The 22,546-nt window shown below is 45.9% G+C and overlaps 1 protein-coding gene across 1 annotated transcript in view; it reads right to left on the bottom strand.

Annotated features, from left to right (window-relative positions):
• RASA3 (RAS p21 protein activator 3) overlaps nt 1-22,546 on the bottom strand; it is a 285,794-nt gene that overhangs the window by 119,420 nt on the left and 143,828 nt on the right. The window contains exon 5 of the mRNA XM_073590520.1: nt 21,291-21,367. Coding sequence (XP_073446621.1) covers nt 21,291-21,367 — 77 coding nt within the window. The remainder of the gene's footprint in view (nt 1-21,290; nt 21,368-22,546) is intronic.

Raw genomic sequence — 22,546 nt, 5'->3', positions numbered from 1 at the left:
GTCCTGAGTACGCTGGTACCCCATATGTGGGGGGGGGGCACTGTTTGGGTGCACGGCAGGGCGCAGAAGGGAATGAGCGCCATTTGACTTTTTGAAATGAAAATTGGCTCCAATCGTTAGCGGACACCATGTCGTGTTTGGAGATCCCCTGTGTGCCTAAACTTTGGAGCTCCCCCACAAATGACCCCATTTTGGAAACTAGACCCCCTAAGGAACTTATCTAGATATAGTGAGCACTTTGAACCCCCAGGTGATTCACAGAAGTTTATAATGCAGAGCAGTGAAAATAAAAAATCTTTTTTTTTCCTAAAAAAAAATTTTTTAGTCTGCAATTTTTTATTTTCACAAGGGTACCAGGATAAATTGGACCCCAAAAGTTGTTTTCCAGTTTGTCCTGAGTACGCTGGTACCCCATATGTGGGGGGAGACCACTGTTTGGGCACACGTCGGGGCTCGGAAGGGAAGTAGTGACATTTTGAAATGCTGACTTTGATGGAATAGTCTGCGGGCATCATGTTACATTTGCTGAGCCCCTGTGTGCCTAAACAGTAGAAACCCCCCACAAGGGACCCCATTTTGGAAACAAGACCCCCCAAGGAACTTATCTAGATGTATGGTGAGCACCTTGAACCCCAAAGTGCTTCACAGAAGTTTATAACGCAGAGTCGTGAAAATAAAAAATCATTTTTTTCCCTCAAAAAAAATGATTTTTAGCCCGCAATTTTTTTTTTCACAAGGGTAACAGGATAAATTGGACCCCAAAAGTTGTTGTCCAGTTTGTCCTGAGTACGCTGATACCCCATATGTGTGGGGGAACCATTGTTTGGGCACACGTCAGGGCTCGGAATGGAAGTAGTGACGTTTTGAAATGCAGACTTTGATGGAATAGTCTGCAGTCGTCATTACGTTTGCAGAGCCCCTGATGTGCCTAAACAGTGGAAACCCCCCACAAGTGACCCCATTTTGGAAACTAGACCTTCCAAGGAACTTATGTAGATGTATGGTGAGCACTTTCAACCCCCAAGTGCTGCACAGAAGTTTATAATGCAGAGACATGAAAATGAAAAAAACATTTTTTTTCCACAAAAATAATTTTCTAGCCCCCAATTTTTTATTTTCCCAAGGGTAACAGGAGAAATTAGACCCCAAAAGTTGTTGTGCAATTTTTCCTGAGTACGCTGATACCCCATATGTGGGGGTAAACCACTGTTTGGGCACACGTCGGGGCTTGGAAGGGAGTGAGCACCATTTGACTTTTTGAACGCAAAATTGGCTGGAATCAAAGGTTGCACCATGTCGCGTTTGGAGACCCCCTGATGTGGCTAAACAGTGGAAACCCCTCAATTCTAACTCCAACCCTAACCCCAACACACCCCTAATCCCAACCCTAACCCTAACCCCAACACACCCCTAACCCCAACACTAACCATAACACTAACCACAAGCCTAACCCTAATTCTAACCCTAGCCCTCTTTCCAACCCTAGCCCTCTTTCCAACCCTAGCCCTCTTTCCAACCCTAACCCTCTTTCCAACCCTAACCCTCTTTCCAACCCTAACCCTCTTTCCAACCCTAACCCTCTTTCCAACCCTAACCCTCTTTCCAACCCTAACCCTCTTTCCAACCCTAACCCTCTTTCCAACCCTAACCCTCTTTCCAACCCTAACCCTCTTTCCAACCCTAACCCTCTTTCCAACCCTAACCCTCTTTCCAACCCTAACCCTCTTTCCAACCCTAACCCTAACCCTCTTTCCAACCCTAACCCTAACCCTCTTTCCAACCCTAACCCTAACCCTCTTTCCAACCCTAACCCTCTTTCCAACCCTAACCCTAACCCTCTTTCCAACCCTAACCCTCTTTCCAACCCTAACCCTCTTTCCAACCCTAACCCTCTTTCCAACCCTAACCCTCTTTCCAACCCTAACCCTCTTTCCAACCCTAACCCTCTTTCCAACCCTAACCCTCTTTCCAACCCTAACCCTCTTTCCAACCCTAACCCTAACCCTCTTTCCAACCCTAACCCTAACCCTCTTTCCAACCCTAACCCTAACCCTGATAGAAAAATAAAAATAAAAATATTTTCTTTATTTTATTAGTTCTGCCTACCTATGGGGGTGATAATTGGGGGGTTCATTTACTTTTTATTTCATTTTGATCACTCTGAGAGTGATCAAAATGAAATAATGGAATCTGCAGCCGGCAGATTCGGGCGGGCGCACTGCGCATGCGCCCGCCATTTTCTAAGATGGCGGCGCCCATGAACCGGACCCGCCGGACACCGGGAGCGACGGGGGGACTTGGAAGGTGCCGGGGGCGGTGAGAGTGGGTGAGGGGGGATCGGAAGCTGGCGGGGAGTGGAGGGAATGGGAGGGGGGGCAGATGATGACAGCGGCGGCAGATCGCCGCTGTCATTCAGTGGCAGGGGGGGCGATCGCCGGTGGGGGGGGGTCAAATCGGTGTCTCCAGCCATGTCCGATGCTACTGCAGCATCGGCCATGGCTGGATTGTAATATTTCATCAATTTTCATTGATGAAATATTACTATCGCTCTGATTGGCTGTTTCACTTTTAACAGCCAATCAGAGCGATCGTAGCCACGTGGGGGCGAAGCCACGCCCCCAGTGGTGAATTACAAAGCCCCCTGTATCTGCGGGTCAGGTGACCTTTCATTGACCCCGGTCACCCGACCCGCAGGGGGGCTTTGAATTCATGACACAGGGTATGCGTCATAGGTCGGATTGGCACCGACTTTCATGACGCATACGCTGTGTCACAGGTCGGGAACCGGTTAAGGTAGTGTGGGAAGAGAAAAAAAAACTTAACTTACACAAAAATTGTAAGGCTCGCTTTGTGTTTGCCAAAAGACATGTGGGAGGCTCCCCAAATGTAGGGGGAAGGAGCTGTGGTCCTGAGACCAAAATTAATCTTTATGGCCACTAAAGTAAACGCCATGTCTGGAGCCAAACCAACACCGCTCATCACCCCAAGAACACCATACCCACAGTGAAACATGGTGGTGGCAGCATCATGCTGTGGGGATGTTTTCCAGCAGCACGGACATGGAAAATGATCTGAGTCAAGAGGAAAATGAATGATGTAAAATACAGGGATATTCTTGAGCAAAACCAGTTTCAGTCTGTCAGTGACATGAGACTAGGACGGAGGTTCATCACCTTCCAACAAGACAATTACCCAAAGGCTACAGCTAAAGCAACACTCAAGCACTCAAGTGGTTTAACCCATTTACGACCTTCAAAGTATCCATACGTACAGGTCGCCTGGTACTTAACGACCTTGGGACGTATGGATACCTTATATCTTTAATGCGGCACTGCGACTGCAGTCACAGTAATCACATTAAAATCCCGCTGACTATGATCGCTGTCATTGGCTGTTCAATTCTGAATAGCTAATTGCACCGTTTCTCAGTGTTTCAGGCAATCAGATTGCCTGAAACACTGATGCCCACTGATGTCTAGCCTAGGATCTGTGCTGTAAGAGCATAGGCTGGTGCCTACCAACGCCAGCATCACTAGGGCCAGCTCTGACTCGTGAGATCAACGATGACATCGATTGCATCAGAGAGCACAGACGCTGTGTGACCTGGTAGTAACCGCCCTGTGCTTCCTCATTCTAGCTGTGGATTTGTACAGGGCAATCACTCTGTCACTGTGTGTGCTGTGCTGGGCCTTGTGGTGCCACCGAAGCGTGTGACATCACAATTGCTGGTGCTGCTGCCTGTGATCCTGCTGAAGAAAGAAGAGTTCCTGATCCCTCCTTGCTACTTACCTGATCTTTCCTAATCCATCCCAATCCCCCTCTCCCCCCTATTCCCGTCTTCCCTTCCCCACCCACCCTTCTGACACCGAGCGCGGATCAGTACTTGACTGTTGGATTTTTAGCATTTTTTTCTCTTTATCGGGCATCCAGCAGCATCCAACTGAGCGTTTATCAGTGACATAAATCATTGATCAACGTCCATGCTTGCAGTTTTCCACGACTCCTCCCCACCTTTGCATCCTACAGCCGCCGATTTGCTGATCAGACGTACACCACTGATTTTTGGCAAGGCCTTTTTTTTATTTTTTGCCTGTTTTTTTTTTTTTTTTTTTTTTTTTTTATATTCCCTTTTTGCACCAAATCCATGTGTGCATCCTACAGCCATCGAGCGCTGGTCAGTGACTAACATCACTGACAGGCCTCCGGCTGTTTTATTTTTATCTTTTTAGTCAAAGTAAGAATTGATTAAAAAAATCACTTAGATTAGTTGATAGGATTAGATTAGGGACAGTAAAAATATACTGTAGCAATCGTTGTAATATAGTAAAATAGTAACATATTTAGAAAGGCCGAAAAAAGACATTTGTCCATCCAGTTCAGCCTATATTCCGTCAGAATAAATCCCCAGATCTTCGTCCTCCTTAAGAACCTGATCACTGTAAGATACAATATTGTTATGCTTCAGAAAGACATCCAGGCCTCTCTTGAACCCCTCGACTGAGTTCACCATCACCACCTTCTCAAGCAAGAAATTCCAGATTCTCACTGCCCTAACAGTAAAGAATCCTCTTCTATGTTGATGGAAAAACCTTCTCTCCTCCAGACGCAGAGAATGCCCCCTTGTAACCGTCATCTTCCTTGGTATAAACAGATCGTAGAGATATTTGTATTGTCCCCTTATATACTTATACATAGTTATTAGATCACCCCTCAGTCTTTTTTCTAGACTAAATAATGCCAATTTTGCTAATCTCTCTGGGTATTGTAGTTCCCCATCCCCTTTATTAATTTTGTTGCCCTCCTTTTTATTCGCTCTAGTTCCATTATATCCTTCCTGAGCACCTGTGCCCAAATCTGTACACAGTACTCCATGTGCGGTGTAACCAGGGACTTGTACACAGAGGCAGTGTAATACTCTCATCATGTGTATCCAGACCTCTTTTAATGCACCCCACGATCCACCAAGTCCTTCTCCATGTCAGATTTATCCAGTGGTTTCCCGTTCAGTGTGTAATGGTGATATTGATTCCTTCTTCCCAATTGTATAACCTTACATTTATCATTGTTAAACCGCATCTGCCACCTTTCGGCCCTAGTTTCCAACTTTTCCAGATCCATCTGTAGCAGAATACCATCTTTTGTACTGACTGCTTTACATAGTTTTGTATCATCTGCAAATATCGATATTTTACTGTGCAAGATCTACCAGATCGTTAATAAATACTTTGAAGAGCGGTACCCCACTGGTCACAGCGACCCAGTTAGAGAATATACCATTTATAACCACCCTCTGCTTTCGATCACTAAGCCAGTTACTTACCCATTTACACACTTTTTCCCCCAGCATTCTCATTTTGTTTATCAACCTCTTGTGTGGCACGGTATCAAACGCTTTGGAAAAATCAAGATATACCTGTCACGCGGCGGCTGCCGTGCGCTCCTCTCTCTGCCTCCTCCCGGCCGCAGCTTACCCTTCCTCCGGCATCCTGCTTCCCTCTGCGCCGCCGTCCTCGGTCCTCCCCGGCTCCTCTTCTCTGTCCGGCGGTCCCCTTCGTCCGGTCTTCCGGACCGCGCCGGGTGCGCGCTCCCGCCCCTCCTGCTCGGCGGGCGCGCGCACATACTGTGCCTGGGCACGCGCGCTCCTCCTCCTCCTCCTGAGGACGCGCGCCTGCTCCTCCTCCACCTTAGGTCACGACCCGGAAGTCCTCCTACTAGCCCCTATATCTGGCCGCCTCTTCCTGCCAGCGGTGCCTGAGTATCACTGCTTTTCCCTAGTGATTTTGGCCGCCCTCTATGCTCGCTATCGCGTCCTGTCCATCCGTGGCTCGTTCACCTCTCCTTTTTCCTAGGTCCTGTGTCTCCCAGCCGTGCCCGCCTGTCCTGTGTCTCCCAGCCGTGCCCGCCTGTCCTGTGTCTCCCAGCCGTGCCCGCCTGTCCTGTGTCTCCCAGCCGTGCCGCCTGTCCTGTCTCCTAGCCGGTACCGTCAGTCCTGTACCCCCAACCCGGCTCTAGTAATCTGTCTGTCGTTACTCTCCAGGGTACCAGCTGCCGTGGTAATAGTTACCTGCGGGCTTGCCCCAAACGCTCCCTGTATAGGGGGTGGTCCACCTGGTCAGCTCGCCCCCGGGAGGTTCGTTGCCACGGTCTAGCGGGTCCACCCCAGGTGTACCTTACAGAATACTCAGGCCATGGATTCCGCTGGTACCCCGACCCCGACCCAAAAGGAACTTTTGTTCCTTCGTGAGAATCAGGCGAGGATCATGTCGTTCCTCAAGTCGATGGAGTCCAGACTTTCATCTCTGCAAACCTCCGATCCGGGGATTGCCTCCCAGATCTCCGGCTTACAGCAGGAGCTTGCTCAGCAGCGCGACACCCAGGCCCATATTTTAAACTACATAGCTTCTGTAGATAACCGCCTTCTAGCTCTACAGACGGCGGCCGCTGTCCCTGTGCCTGCGGCAGCTTCCCAGTCCTCGCCCCGCTTGGCTAAACCCCCACGCTATAGTGGGGATCCCAAGCTCTGTCGGGGGTTCATTAACCAGTGTCAGTTGCACTTCGAGCTGGCACCCCTGCAGTATCCCTCCGACCGGGCCAAGGTGGCCTTTATGATTTCCCACTTAGAGGGTGAGGCATTGGCTTGGGTGAATCCTTTGTGGGAGCGAGATGACCCGATAGTCTCCCAGCTCGCAACCTTCTTGGAGACATTCCGCAAGGTCTTTGATGAGCCCGGGCGTCTGGTCTCCGCTACCGAGTCCTTATTCTGCCTTCGCCAGGGTGCTCTCTCTGTGGGACAGTACGCCATCCAGTTCCGTACGTTGTCTTCTGAACTAGGATGGAACAATGAGGCTTTAGTAGGGGCTTTTTGGCGTGGCTTGTCGCCCCGAATCAAGGATGAGTTGGCAGGCAGGGATACACCTACTTCTTTGGAAGATCTCATCTTGCTGGCAACGCGAATTGACTTGCGTTTCCGCGAGCGTTCCCGCGAGGCCGTCAGGGAGAGAAGACCCACTCGGTTCTCTCCCCCGATGCGCAGTCCTCCCCGCGCCCGGCCTTCCACCTCGGCATCAGCCCCTGAACCCATGCAGGTTGACCGACTCAGGCCCGCAGAGCTACGCCGCCAGGAGAGACTCACTCATGGTCTCTGTCTCTATTGTGGCAGTGCCTCCCACCTTCTACGTTCCTGCCCTGTGAGGCCGGGAAACTCCTCCGCCTAGGACAGGTAAGAGAGGCCTCCCTAGGTGCCTGCAACACCTCTCTACCTTTGACCCTTCCTGTTTTGTTTATCCAGGGATCCAAACGTTTCTCGGAGCTAGCCTATATTGACTCAGGGGCTGCTGGTAATTTCATCCAACTCGAGGCGGTGAAGAGATTGGGGATACCTGTTAGGTCCTTGGAGGTTCCCCGGCAGTTAGCCTCAGTCGACGGGATTCCCTTGCGCGAGACCGTAACGTTGGTCACTGAAGAGCTGGAATTACAGATCGGGGTCCTGCACCGTGAGAGAATAACCTTCTTCGTGCTGCCATCTCTATCCCACACCTTGCTCCTGGGCCTTCCGTGGTTGAGGATGCATGAACCTGTCCTAGATTGGCGGACCGGAGACATCCTTCGCTGGGGCTGCGTTTGCCAGACTAGATGTCTTCGTCCAGTACAACCCCTCAAATGCTCGTCTCCTGTCTCGGGTCCTGCGGATTTGCCCTCGGTCTATTGGGCTTTTTCAGATGTCTTTGATAAGAAAGAGGCAGAGGCTCTTCCACCGCATCGGCAATATGATTGCTCCATCGAGCTTGTTCCCGGCTCGACTCCGCCCCGGGGGCGAATCTATCCCTTGAGTCCACTCGAGTCCCAGGCCATGTCTGAATATGTACAAGAGAATTTGGCCAAAGGCTTCATCCGAAAGTCTTCTTCTCCCGCTGGGGCTGGCTTCTTTTTTGTTAAGAAAAAGGACGGGTCTCTCCGCCCCTGTATTGACTATCGAGGTCTTAACCAAATTACCATCAAGAACAGATATCCTCTGCCTCTCATCCCCGAGCTGTTCGACCGGCTGCGAGGTGCGCAAATCTTCTCTAAATTGGATCTCCGAGGAGCCTATAATCTCGTCCGTATTCGCTCCGGAGATGAATGGAAGACCGCCTTCAACACCAGGGATGGACACTACGAGTACCTCGTCATGCCCTTCGGGTTGTGCAACGCTCCCGCAGTTTTTCAAGAATTCGTGAACGACATCTTCCGAGACCTTCTGTACTCCAGTGTGGTTGTATACCTTGACGATATCCTGATCTTCTCTCCCGATCTGTCCACCCACAGAAGAGATGTCCGCCGAGTGTTGTTCCGATTGAGGGAGAATCGTCTGTACGCCAAATTGGAGAAGTGCGTCTTTGAACAGTCCTCCCTTCCATTTTTGGGATATATCATCTCCGACTTCGGCCTGCGTATGGATCCGGCGAAGGTGTCTGCCGTGCTCAACTGGCCACGTCCCCAAGGGGTGAAAGCCGTTCAGCGATTTCTCGGCTTCGCAAATTATTATCGGCAGTTCATCCCTCATTTTTCCTCATTGGCCGGCTCTATCTCATCTTTGATTCGTAAAGGAGCCAACCCGCACGTCTGGACCCCTGAAGCAGAGGAGGCCTTCCTATCTCTAAAACGAGCTTTTACCACGGCTTCCGTACTCCATCGTCCTGAGGCCAACAAACCGTTCGTCCTCGAAGTGGATGCATCAGCAACTGGAGCCGGAGCGGTTTTGTCTCAAAAATCTTCTTCCGGTAAACTCGTCACGTGCGGCTTCTTTTCCAAGTCCTTTTCCACCCCAGAGCGGAATTATTCCATAGGGGACCGAGAACTGCTGGCCATCAAGTTAGCTCTAGAAGAGTGGAGATACTTATTGGAGGGCGCCGCACATCCCTTCACAATCTTCACAGATCATAAGAATCTAGCTTATCTTCGGTCTGCGCAGAGACTCAACCCACGCCAGGCCAGGTGGTCTCTGTTCTTCGCTCGATTCGATTTTGATCTACATTTTCGCCCAGGCAACAAGAACCTCAAAGCTGACGCCTTGTCCAGATCCTTCCTTCCCTCAGATGTCGAAGAAGAACCCACGCATATCTTGGATCCATCCCGGCTCATCACGGTGGCACCACTTTCTCTTCTCTCACCTCCACCTGGCAAGACTTTTGTGCCGGAGAAGGACCGAGGACGAATCCTTCACTGGGGACATGCTTCCAAGCTGGCTGGCCATCTCGGGATTAAGAAGACACTTCACCTGGTAGCCCGCTACTACTGGTGGCTGACTCTTCCCCAGGATGTCCGGGATTTCGTCGCCTCCTGTCTCTCCTGTGCCAAGATCAAGGTGCCTAGGCAGTTACCTTCTGGGCTTCTACACCCGCTTCCTATACCCTCGTCCCCCTGGCAACACATTGCCATGGACTTTATTACGGACCTACCCCACTCTGCCAACTGTACAGTCGTCCTAGTGGTGGTTGATAGGTTTTCTAAGATGGCACACTTCGTTCCCCTTTCCGGCTTACCATCAGCTCCAGCCTTGGCGAAGATCTTTGTTCAGCACATCTTCCGTCTTCATGGACTGCCCCAACATATTGTTTCTGACAGAGGAGTCCAATTTACCTCTCGCTTCTGGAGAGCTCTATGCAGATCAATGGATGTCACTCTCGACTTCTCCTCATCTTACCACCCCCAGTCCAACGGTCAGGCTGAACGGACAAATCAGTGCTTGGTGAACTACCTCCGGCATTTTTCCAATGTCCACCAGAACGACTGGGCTGAACTTCTCCCGTGGGCTGAGTTCGCCTATAATAACCACGCCAGCGAGTCTTCAGGCAAGTCCCCTTTCTTTATCGTCTATGGGCAACATCCTGGTGTACCTCTACCGGTTCCTCCTGTCTCGGGTGTAGCGGCGGCTGACCTTCTGACCGGGGAATTCTCCAGGATCTGGCAGGAGACCAAGGCCGCTCTCGAGTTGGTACGTAACAGAGTTAAGAGACACGCCGACAAAAGACGCCTGGATGCTCCGCCATATCACCCTGGTGATAAAGTTTGGCTGGCCTCCAAGTTTATTCGCCTCAAGGTCCCTTCCCATAAACTGGGTCCCCGTTATATTGGACCTTTTGAGATCTTGTCCCGTATTAACGATGTCTCCTATAAACTACGGCTTCCTGCCTCTCTCCGTATCCCTAATGCCTTTCATGTGTCCTTGCTAAAACCAGTCGTCTTCAATCGTTTCCTTTCTAAAGCCCCTCACTCACCTCCGCCTGTCTCCGCAGACGATGTATTTGAGGTTAAAGATATTTTGGCCATGAGAAAGCAAAAGGGGAGAACCTTTTTCTTGGTTGATTGGAAGGGCTTTGGTCCCGAGGAGAGGTCCTGGGAGCCCCAAGAGAACATCCAGGCCCCTCGAATCTTGGCCAAATTCTTTTCCGGACTGCGGAGGGGGGCGCGTAAGGAGGGGGGTACTGTCACGCGGCGGCTGCCGCGCGCTCCTCTCTCTGCCTCCTCCCGGCCGCAGCTTACCCTTCCTCCGGCATCCTGCTTCCCTCTGCGCCGCCGTCCTCGGTCCTCCCCGGCTCCTCTTCTCTGTCCGGCGGTCCCCTTCGTCCGGTCTTCCGGACCGCGCCGGGTGCGCGCTCCCGCCCCTCCTGCTCGGCGGGCGCGCGCACATACTGTGCCTGGGCACGCGCGCTCCTCCTCCTCCTCCTGAGGACGCGCGCCTGCTCCTCCTCCACCTTAGGTCACGACCCGGAAGTCCTCCTACTAGCCCCTATATCTGGCCGCCTCTTCCTGCCAGCGGTGCCTGAGTATCACTGCTTTTCCCTAGTGATTTTGGCCGCCCTCTATGCTCGCTATCGCGTCCTGTCCATCCGTGGCTCGTTCACCTCTCCTTTTTCCTCTTTCCTAGGTCCTGTGTCTCCCAGCCGTGCCCGCCTGTCCTGTGTCTCCCAGCCGTGCCCGCCTGTCCTGTGTCTCCCAGCCGTGCCGCCTGTCCTGTCTCCTAGCCGGTACCGTCAGTCCTGTACCCCCAACCCGGCTCTAGTAGTCTGTCTGTCGTTACTCTCCAGGGTACGAGCTGCCGTGGTAATAGTTACCCGCGGGCTTGCCCCAAACGCTCCCTGTATAGGGGGTGGTCCACCTGGTCAGCTCGCCCCCGGGAGGTTCGTTGCCACGGTCTAGCGGGTCCACCCCAGGTGTACCTTACAATACCACATCCAATGACTCACCTTGTCCAGTCTATAGCTTACCTCTTCATAAAAGCTGATTAGATTGGTTTGACAGGAGCGATTCCTCAAACCCTTGCTGATATGGAGTTAAACAGTTATTCTCATTGAGATAATCCAGAATAACATCCCTCAGAAACCCTTCAAATATTTTACCAACAATAGAGGTTAGACTTACTGGCCTATAATTTCCAGGTTCACTTTTAGAGCCCTTTTTGAATATTGGTACCACATTTGCTATTCGCCAGTCCTGTGGAACAGACCCCGTCGATATAGAGTCCCTAAATATAAGAAATAATGGTTTGCCTATTACATTAATTTGTTCTCTTAGTACTCATGGGCGTATGCCATCCAGACCCGGAGATTTATCTATTTTAATCTTATTTAGCCAGTTGTCTACTACGGTATTTTTTACTCAATTAAGTTAGTATCAGAGAAAAAAAAAAAAAAAATCATCCGTGCGTCTGTCCTACAGCCGTCGCGCGCTGATCACTGATTCACATCAGTGATCAACCTCCAGCTGTTGCTTTTTTCTTTTATCTTTTTCTTTCTTTTCTAAATTTAAAAAAAAAAAAAATTACACCAAATGCCCACACACCTGGATAAAATTTTGTACACAAGCACCACACACAAAGTCCCACTTGTCCAAAACCCGAATTCAGCGGAGGAGACATACGCTTTCCTTGCCTTCACTAACAGAGAGGGTCTCACCTTCCCTTATTTTTTGTTCCTCATCCTCAAGTGATGCTGAAATGCCACACAGACACCCCAGGGCAGAAACCCCACCAACAACCACCGTTACTGACCCTGCATGGACTTCAACCCAAGAAAATTATGAGCCACCGATTCCTGATTTTGTGGCACAATCAGGAATCAAATTTGACACCACTGGCCTCACAGAGAGGGACTTTTTCAAAGTATTTTTCTCTAAAGATTTTGTAAACCTTGTGGTAGCTCATGCAAATTTGTATGCCCAGCAATTTTGGCACAAAACCACCCTTCATCATTTTCTAACTGGACTCCTGTAGAAGCAGTAGAAATGTTTTGGGGCATGGTCCTTCACATGGGGTAGTGAAGAAGCCAGCTTTGATGTTTTATATAATACGGGTTCCACATAGCCATGATACAAACGTTTTAAGGCTATCCCAAAAAGTCTGCATTACACAGTGATAATGCACAATGTCTTCCCCGAGATGACCCGAACCTTGACAGTCTTGGCTGGTCATGGAGAACTTCTACAACAAATTTGCTCAGGTGTACTTGCCCCAAAGGGACATCTACGTGGATGAGTCCCTAATTCATTTTAAGGGGAGGCTCAAATTCCGGCAATACCTGCCCAGTAAAAGGGCTAGGTACGGAATTAAGCTGTACAAACTGTGTGAGAGTACCTCAGGATAATCCCACAAGTTTAGGGTTTATGAAGGCAAGGACTCCTGGATTGAACCCCTGAATATCCCCCTTTCCTGGGAATGAGTGGGAAAATTGTGTGGGATTTGATGCACCCACTGCTGGATCAAGGATAGCACCTCTACATAGATAACTTTTATACCATCATCCCACTCTTCAAATCCCTCTCTGTGCAAGCTGCAGCAGCCTGCGGTACTGTCCGCAAAAATCAGAGAAGCCTCCCTAAGATGCCAACTGGGCAGCTGCTCAGAAAGGGTGATAGCAGAACCCAATGTAGCGACAACATGCTGGTGGTCAAGTACAAGGACAAGAGGGATGTCCTTTCGTTGACCACCATACATGGTAATGGCAGCACCTCCACTTCTACACAGGTCCACAAACCACACTGTGTACTGTGCTACAACATTAATATGGGGGAGTTGATCTCTCCGATCAAGTCCTCCAGCCGTACAGTGTCATTAGAAAAGCCAAGGTGTGGTACAAGAAGCTGGCCGTGCACATTATATAGATGGCAATGCACAACACTTTTGTACTACTGCGATGTGCAGGCCAGACCGGTATATCGCACCTTCAGTTCCAGGAGGCAGTGAGCAAGGCCCTAATCTTTGGACATCAGGAAGGAGCAGGCCCCAGTTCTTCCGTAACTGAAGATGCTTGTATCGTATCGTACCAGGTCAACATTTCCCCGGGGAGGTCCCTCAAAGCACAAAAAAAGGAAGGTTGCAAAAGAGGTTTAGAGTGTGTTACAGAAGGGGGATAAGAAAGGACATCACTTATCAATGCGACACCTGCCCCGGCAAAACTGGCCTGGGTATAAAAGAATGCTTCAGACTGTACCACACATCTAAGAACTACTAAATTAATTTCTGACTTACACAAGTCACATATCAACAATGCACTCTACACAACGTATGTGTGGCACTACTTTATAAAATTCATATAACAGGAAACAGTAGATCACTTCCAAAATGGAGTCAGTTGTGGGCCATTTCCACTGATTAGGCTCATCTGGGGCTCTGCAAGGCGACATGACGCCAGCAGAGCATTCCATCAAAGTCTGCATTCCAAAACGTCAATCTTTCCCTTCTGAGCCATAACGTGCACCCAAACAGTGGTTTTCTCCCACATATGACGTATCAGCGTACGCAACAGAAATTGCACAACAAATTTTGGGGTCCATGTTCTCCGGTTACCCTTGTGAAAATAAAAAAAATTGGGGACTAAAAGATAATTTTTGTGGAAAAAAAAAAGATTTTATTTCACGATTCAATGTTATATTTTTCTGTGAGGCAATCGGGGGTTCAACACGCATCTAAATAAATTCCTTGGGGGGTATAGTTTCCAAATGGGGTCACTTGTCGGGGGTTTCCACTGTTCAGGCAAATCAGAGGCTCTTAGAACAATGAGGGTAATGTACTAATTAAAAGTAATAAAATGAAAATTCACAACCCCTCTAGAAATGTGGATGGCAGACCATCCGGTGAAAGAACCCAATACCAATGAGTATGGTGGAAGATGACAGAGTGCCAAGTGGAAATAATATATACAGCAACAGGTGAAGATAAATAAAAACACCTTTATTGATACATAAATGGGTGTACACTTAAATAAAAAAAAAAAATAAAAAGGCATCCCAAATAAATGCGTAATATTGGATTATAATATCCTACAACATAGGGTAAAATATATACCCATGAGGCACAGGCTCAAAAGGAATATAAAAAAAAGAAAATTAAAATAAATATTAATGGAACCTTAATAAAGCCCCCAAAAGGAATTGTGTATACAGTGCACCATATAATGATGAATATCCAAAAATTGTGTAAACACAGTATACAAAAAGTAATAAAGAATAATAATAACAACAACAGCTGTGCAGACATGGAGTCCACTAATGATTCCAGGAAATTTTGCATTCAAAAAGACAAATGGCACTCCTTCCTTTCCAAACTCTGCCATGCACCGAAACAGTGGTTTTCCCCCACATATGGAGAAATTGCACTACAAATTCTGGAGGCCAATTTTTCCAGTTACCCTTGTGAAAATAAAATTTTAGTGAAAAAAAAGTTAAGCACCTGAAGGGTTAACCCCTTTACCTCCGAGGGTAGTTTGCACGTTAATTACAAGGGCCAATTATTACAATTCTGACCACTGTCAATTTATGAGGTTATAACTCTGGAAGACTTCAACGAATACTTTTTATTCTGAGATTGTTTTGTCTGGACATATTGTACTTCATGATAGAGGTAAAATTTCTTCGGTATGACTTGCATTTATTTGTGAAAAAAAGGGAAATTTGGTGAAAATTTGGAACATTTCCCAATTTTCAAACTTTGAAATTTCATACTCTTAAATCACAGAGAAAAAATGGATTCCATAATTTGTTGTGTAATTTCGCCTGAGCATGCAGATACCTCATTAGAGGGAGAAAACCACTGTTTGAATGCACGGAAGAGCTCAGAAGGGAAGGAGCGCCATTTGACCGTTGGAAAGCAAAATTTGCTGGAACAATTGGTGGATGCCATGTCACATTTTGGAGAGCCTTTGATCTACCTAAACAGTGAAAATTCCCCACAAGTGACACCATTTTGGAAATTAGACCCCTCAGGGAACTGACCTAGGTTTGTGGTGAGCACACTGAACCCTCAGGTGCTTCACAGAAGTTTATAAAGTTGAGCCGTAAAAGTAAAAAAAAAATGTAAAAAAAATTCCCCACAAATATGTTTTCAGCACAAAATATTGCATTTTCATAAGGGTAACAGGAGAAATTTCATCATACAATTTGTTGTGCAAATTCTCCTGAGTACGCTGATACCCCATATGTGGGGGAATACTACTGCTTGGGCACATGGCAGAGCTTGGAAGGGAAGGAGCGTCATTTGACTTTTTGAATGGAAAATCTCCTGGAGTAATTAGCGGACGTCATGTCCATTTGGAGAGCCCCTGATGTGCCAAAACATTGGAAACCCCTCCAACAAGTGACGCCGTTTGGAAAATAGACCCCTCAAGGAATGTATTTAGATGCATGGTAAGGTAAGCACCTTAAACCCACAGGCGCTTCAAAAGAAGTTTACCATCTGGTCACCATGGCAATTATCGGGACCCTGGGACGAAAGGCAGAGGGGCTGTCAGACTTTGCCGGCACCAGGAATGCTGCGACCGTGTTGGATCGCAGCATTACGGGGGTTAAAGTGCTGGGAGCGCTGCCCTTCTGGCAGTTAGTGCTGGGTGTCAGCTGCAAGAATCGGCTTACACCTGGAGGTGATCGCCCGCACACCACACGTGTGCACGGGCAATCACTCAGACGTAATAACCCATGCGTGGTCAAATAGGCCCAGGTTACATGGATGGATTATAATGTCAGAAAGGGGTTCAAAAACATCTTCAATGTGGTTTTGCGCACCTTGAGGGGTGCAGTTTTTAGAATGGTGTCACTTTTGGGTATTTTGTCAAAGTGACTTCAAATGTGATGTGGTCCCCAAAAAGATGGTTTTGTAAATTTTGTTGAAAAAATGAGAAATCGCTGGTCAACTTTTAACCCTTATAACATCCTAACATAAAAAAAAAAAAAAAAAAAAGTTTAACAAATGTTGCTGATGTAAAGTAGCCATGCGGCAAATGTTATTTATTAACAATTTTGTGTGACTGATTAAGGCTGTGTTCACACACAGCGTTTTTCCCACGGATTTACCTAAAAATCCGCTCAAAAAAAGCTTTAAAAAGAAGCTTCCCATTCATTTTAATGCATTTTGCACTTATTGTGCATATTGATACGTTTTTTCCACGAAAAAAACGCTTCGCGGTAAAAAATGCAGCATGCTCATTAATTTCGTGGAAAATTCCACATTTCTAGCTATTTTCTATGTGTCTGGGGACGCGCGGAAAAAATGCACGTTTTCTGGGAAGGAGATCGTTTTTTTATGCAGAAATTTTCGGCATACGTGTGCACATAGCCTAAGGGGCATAAGAATTCAAAGTTTGAAAATTGCATTTGTTTTTCACAAACACAAGTTATATCAAAGAAATTTTACCACTATCATGAAGTAAAATATGTCATTATCAGAAATCAGTGGGATAAATTGAAGCGTTCCAGAATTATTACCTCATACAGTGACACTAGTAAGAATTGTAAAATTAGGCCTGGTCATGAAGCAAACAGCCTTGGATAGTAAAGAGGTTAAGCGTAAGGCCGGAGTCACACTACAGCGAGTTACGGCAGAGTCTCGCAGGTTAAAACCAAGCTCTGGCACCGGCACTACGGAGCGCAGCGTGCAGGTCCATGTATTGCTGTGCGGCTGCACGCTCCGCTCCGGAGTGCCGGTGCCAGAGCTTGGTTTTAACCTGCGAGACTCGGCCGTATCTCGCTGTGTGTGATCCCGGCCTAAGCGTGTAAATGGTTTGGAGTGGCCTACTCAAAGCCCAGACCTTATCCTAATTGAGAATCTGTGGTCAAACTTAAGATTGCTTATCACCAAAAACCATCTAACTTGAAGGAACTGAAGCAGTTTTGCCTTGAAAAATGGGCAAAAATCTCAGTGGTAAAACAAGGAAAGCTCAGAGACTTATCCATACTACACTTATAAAATTTGTGTTTGCAGTGATTTTTTGCCCAGTCACAAAGCTGAAATGAAAATCAGACAAACATAGTAGATAAGTGATGCACGTCTTAAGAAATACGCCGCTTTGTACAGTCTTACAATACTGTGGACAGTAATAGGTAGTGAACTGTGATTCATGTCTGCTCACTCTACGTCACCTCTCATTCACAGACATTGACAGAGCTGTTAGACTGGAGCGGTCATAAGGACCATCAGGAGAGATCAGGAGACAAGCAAGATTTTGAGCGTTAAACTGCTTGAAGAAGTAATTTTGAATCGGTGGAGGAGGAAGCAGCAGCAGCAGGTAACTCACATCAGCCTGCCAGTCTCTGGATGACTCACCAGTCTATGCAAGCTGTGCTTCATACATACAGACATGAATAGAAATGGAAACAAGAACAAAAAGCGGGGAACTGGAACTGAAACCTGATGTACTGAATGTACAAATAATTACGTTTATTACAGCCGTACTCACGGTGTCACCAAACCGTTACCTTAGCAATGCCGTCAACCGATTTATGAATGTCAAATAAAAAATGAATGCTATCAGAAAATTTAAAAAAAAACAGAATTTCAAAAGTAGGCAACATTCATCGTGTAAAAGGGTTAAAAAAAAAAAAAAAAGGGTTGTCAGCTTCTAACAAAAATTAAGAACTTACACCAAATAAATCCCATTGTTATGTTACAAAATGTCCAAGACTGAATATCAATTGCTGGTTGCTATGGACTGACACTGTTGCTATGGAGATACCAAGTGGTTACCTTATTGCTTTGCAAATGTTATTACTGTGTCATTATATGCTATGCTGTGTGCTATTTTATGTTAAGGTACACCTGCTACATACCATTATCAATGTAAACTATTGCTAGGTAGTATTGAGACTTTACAGTCCGGTATGAACTGTAATATATTTTAATATTAGTGTTTCTTTCATGTGGCGAATGACAAAAATTGAGTGCCAAGTGGGCAAAATGCCACATAAGAGCTATAGTGCCCCAAGTAATACCAACGAAGGGTCCGCTGGTAGGGACCCTGCCTGATCTGAGGTGCAGCTTTTAAGAAACAAGGGTTGCGCATTTCTAAAAATTATTATACCCCAAGTTGCTGGTTACATGGCTGAGTCAGAGCGCTCCTTGACAGTGTGACAGAGCATACAATCCTCCTGTTTCCTGCCAATACAGAGCACACCCATGAGGTAAGAGTTAACACAGCTCAGTAGAAGAATCCGCAATGTACAGTAGCTAGCTAGAAAGTGAGGGTGAGTAGAACTAGTAATAAAAAAGGGTACACCACAAAAACAACCAGATGTTCCTTTCAAAGCTTCATAATAGACTAAAAAATAAAGACAGGGACCAAAGTTGGAAATAGAGTTCCCCATGTCCTCTTTAATAGAACTACACTGACAAGCAGACGCAGGGTTGTTCGATAGATGAGGTTCCCATTGCTGCGCATCACGTAATCCTTGAGACTGGGGTCAGTTGCACGCCGCAGTCAGTGGAGAGGTAGCTTTGTATGCATGACATTATCCATCACTTTGTATGAGAGTTCAAAAAATTGCCACATGCACTTATTTAGAAATATTAAGAACTCCTATTTCTATCAATGGGGATAGCCAAGCCATGCTCAGCTTCCACATTCCAGAAAATGATATGTGGAGCCCTATTCTCAACATAGCAGGAAGGCCCAAAGTTGGATCAGCATTTATCAGACATGTATGGCATATACTGTTGACGATACATAAAAGTCGAAAGCCCTGATTATGAGCAGCCATCTTGTTCTGGCTCTCAGACTTACATTGAGAAGTAACCTGTAGCCCACCTAGCAAATACTGGAGCAATCTAGAAGGTCACAAGCTACAGAAGTGGATCTTTAGCAGCACCGATATCAGAAGACAGTGACTGGTAAGTATATTACTAGGGGCAGGGAACATAGATTAGTGACACCACTCCAAAGATAAAATAAAAAATTAAAAACGTAGGAGCGGTGCTTTAAATAATAACAAGATAGCCAAGGTGCCAGAATAATATTCCACCATGTAGAGGTGTTGAGTCCAGCTTTCTCTGTTTTAGCAGATACAGTACTAGTAAGGTCTAGACTCAAGGATCTGGCCTTCACAAAAGGAAAGCATTTCAACACATATGGCAGGATCGCATGCTGTCATGCAATAATATAATAATGTGCAAAGAGCGTACAACCAAGTAATACAATTACATAGGCTGCACTAATGTAGGCTACTTCTAAAGGCTCATAATTTATTATATTTACAGCTTACATTACAGCGCAGCCCTAATATAGATCAATAAACCTCCATCACACAAAGTTCATTTTTCTCATTCACTTTCATTTTGCTAAATTGGAGATGAATAAAATCTGTAATTTCCATTAACGTCAGAGGATGCACAGAGACGTGATTCTCTTGAGTGATCTTTGTGATTGTGCGTGCTGGGAGTCACTTACTGGGATCAGTATTTACAGTATACACAGACGTCACAGATGCCTCCTCCTTGTGACGCCAATTTTCAAAGATAGTGGAACACGAACAGAATAACTATGAATAAGTTATTAGGCTGTAATGACCTAATAAATGGAAAATATTAGTAGCAACACAAGGGGTGGAGTTTTTTTTTATTACTAGGTATAGACAGACAGTTATCAATTTTATCTATTGAAATTGATGTATATCATGCACATCATTCAGTGGAATGAATACTTGCAAAATGTCTTACGGATCTTCACTTCCAGTACTATGGTGGAGCAGCAGTTGAAGAGGACCTAGGAGTTAAGGCTTCAGTGGTCTGAAGACAAATGAATTTGGATTCTGGTCTTAGATATGTATTAGTTTAGGAAATCTGGTCTGAGGTTTTAATTAATTTGGGGTGCGGCATGGGGTCTGCATTATTTTGGTGGTTTGATCTGAAATGCGAATTCATTTTAGGGGTCTGGACTGCGGTCTGCATTAGTTTAAGGGGTCTGGTTTGAGGTCTTCAAGGGAGCGTTCCATCATCTAAATTCATTTTGGGGTTTGGACTTGGATTTGATTGGGCTAGTAGTGTTTGCATACCACTTAATTGTTTTCTACCTTGTAGATTCTATATCTGGGAGCAGCAAATCTGAGCAGAAGGTCAACCAGTTAGAAGAGCATGAACAGAAGAACAAGTATGGCTGGATTTGGTGCCGTGCATATGCATACTTCCTCCTCAACTTATTAGATAAGAGGAGCAGGAAGGGCCATGAGCACTGGCTGTGAAGCTTGACAGAGAGGCACTAGGGATCTGCTTGTATTTCAGGATGGTAAAAGCAGCTGGTAGCTCAAATAGGGTTCGCCCAAGAACATTTTTAGATTCTTATCTAAATAAGGCACAATAAGGCAACAAACATCAACTCCATGAATCTGAATTTTAGTTATAAAGTTTCAAAGATTCAAAACACAATAAGACAATTCTACAGATCTAAATTACAAAACTCTAAGCAAATAAAGATGTAGACCCTGAAGTGGATGTAACCTTTTCTTCCATGTACAATATAGGGCCTTTTATGTAACAGTTTTGGAATTTCTCCTTTAACATCAAAGGATAGTTTTGCTTGGGAGAGTGATAGAAGAAGTGAAGACAGGTGACAAACATATATATTCCTCAAGATGGCATGTGGTTAAGCCATAGAAACCTACTAGGGAATAGAAAGTGTCAGGTGTGGAGGATTGTTAGACCACAGCATTGTGCATCAATATCCTCTGTCCATTCTAAGATTGATAGGGTGTTTAGTGATAGGTTACATTTCCCTCCAAAAACAGAATTGCTGCACGATCATAAAATCAAAAGAATTAAAGAGGACCATAGATTTTAAAAAATGTATATCCAAGCATATAAATGAAATAACACAAAATATACTGTATAAGTTTATAGGAAGCATTTTTTTCCAAATTTGAACCCTCAAGTGCCCCCTTATACTGTAGGAACACCCAATAATTGTGACAGCCATTCTATTGTCAATTAAGATGATGCATTTGCTGAAGATATGTTTCTGCACTTCTTACACTATTACAATCTAGATGATTTTTCTTACCGGACTGCAAGCTTGTGACAGATAACACCAGTGTCTGTAATAACTTCACTCAGCCTGAGCTCCAAGTGAACCTTTCCCTGAAATACAAGCAAAAGGGTAAAAAATTAGATATGTGAAAAATCAGCCAAGAGGTTGGGAGCACAATCTATGTCACTGATGATCTACCATTGGCATGTCTATACATAACTAAGCCCAGGTTTACCAATGAGATCTCCAACAAAGCTTGGGGACAACCCCAACAGAAGTGTTCAGTATGGGTCATAGTTCAATAGGTTTATACTCAGGGATAACTAGGAAACAGTTGAAGAAATTTTTACAAGAACTTAACATAAGAGGATGACAAGGTCAACCTTAAGTTCATGAAGTTGATGAAATAGTAAGACGCAGTACCAAAGGCATGTTCAGTTTTAAACAAGGTCAGGAAATAAATCCTGCATGAATAAGAGCGTAAATATTAGTTCATTAAGCGTGTATATTATTGTACAGCCACTTCTAGTTGCGCCTTTGATATTGGTTCTACCAAACTACTATGTAATCAGATAATAAATATCACACCGATAAGACAAGACATGGATGGGTACAGAAAAAGAAGAGAATAAGCAGGTGTCCTCAGTAGAGTCATGTGAGATTGCATTACTCATTTCCTCATGCCTTGAATACCTCAAAACCTCAGAGGTAAACATCAGGAGATCACTTTCTGCCAACAGTACCACGCTGATAAAGACGTAATGCACGATGCCAATGTGTTTGGACACTCCTTTGCCTTGCTTGATGCTCAAATAATTTTTTTTTTTTTTTTTTATAAAAAAAGTCCTACAGAATAGGACAGATTCAAATCCTGTAATATATTATGATAGTGTAAATTTGGTGCCCAATTTTTTTTTAAAGTTGGCAAGTTGCAAACTGGGCGTAATAAAAGGCACCACCGGAGGAAAACACACCTAATCCATTACAGAAGCACTCCTAGGAAGATTTTTTTTTAAAATAAATCTGTATACAAATGCGTGTAGTGTGTGTATTGATATACTCACTAAGGGCTCATAGTCACTTGCGAGAGACTTGCACGATTCTCGTGCAAGTTTCTTGCATGAAAACCTGGCACTGCCGCCGGCACTCAGACCAGAGCGTGCAGCTGCATAGAAATGCATGTAGCCGCACGCTCCGGTCCAAGTGCAGGCAGCAGACCCAGGTTTTCATGTGCGAAACTCACACGAGAATCGTGTGAGTCTCTCGCAAGTGAGTGCGCCCTTACCGCC

The sequence above is a fragment of the Dendrobates tinctorius genome, unplaced genomic scaffold (assembly GCF_039654945.1).
Source record: "Dendrobates tinctorius isolate UK_male_01 unplaced genomic scaffold, ASM3965494v1 ptg000117l, whole genome shotgun sequence".
NCBI classification, from domain to species: domain Eukaryota; kingdom Metazoa; phylum Chordata; class Amphibia; order Anura; family Dendrobatidae; genus Dendrobates; species Dendrobates tinctorius.
Note: the sequence above shows the minus strand (reverse complement) of the source record. Positions and strands in the feature narration are given on the sequence as shown.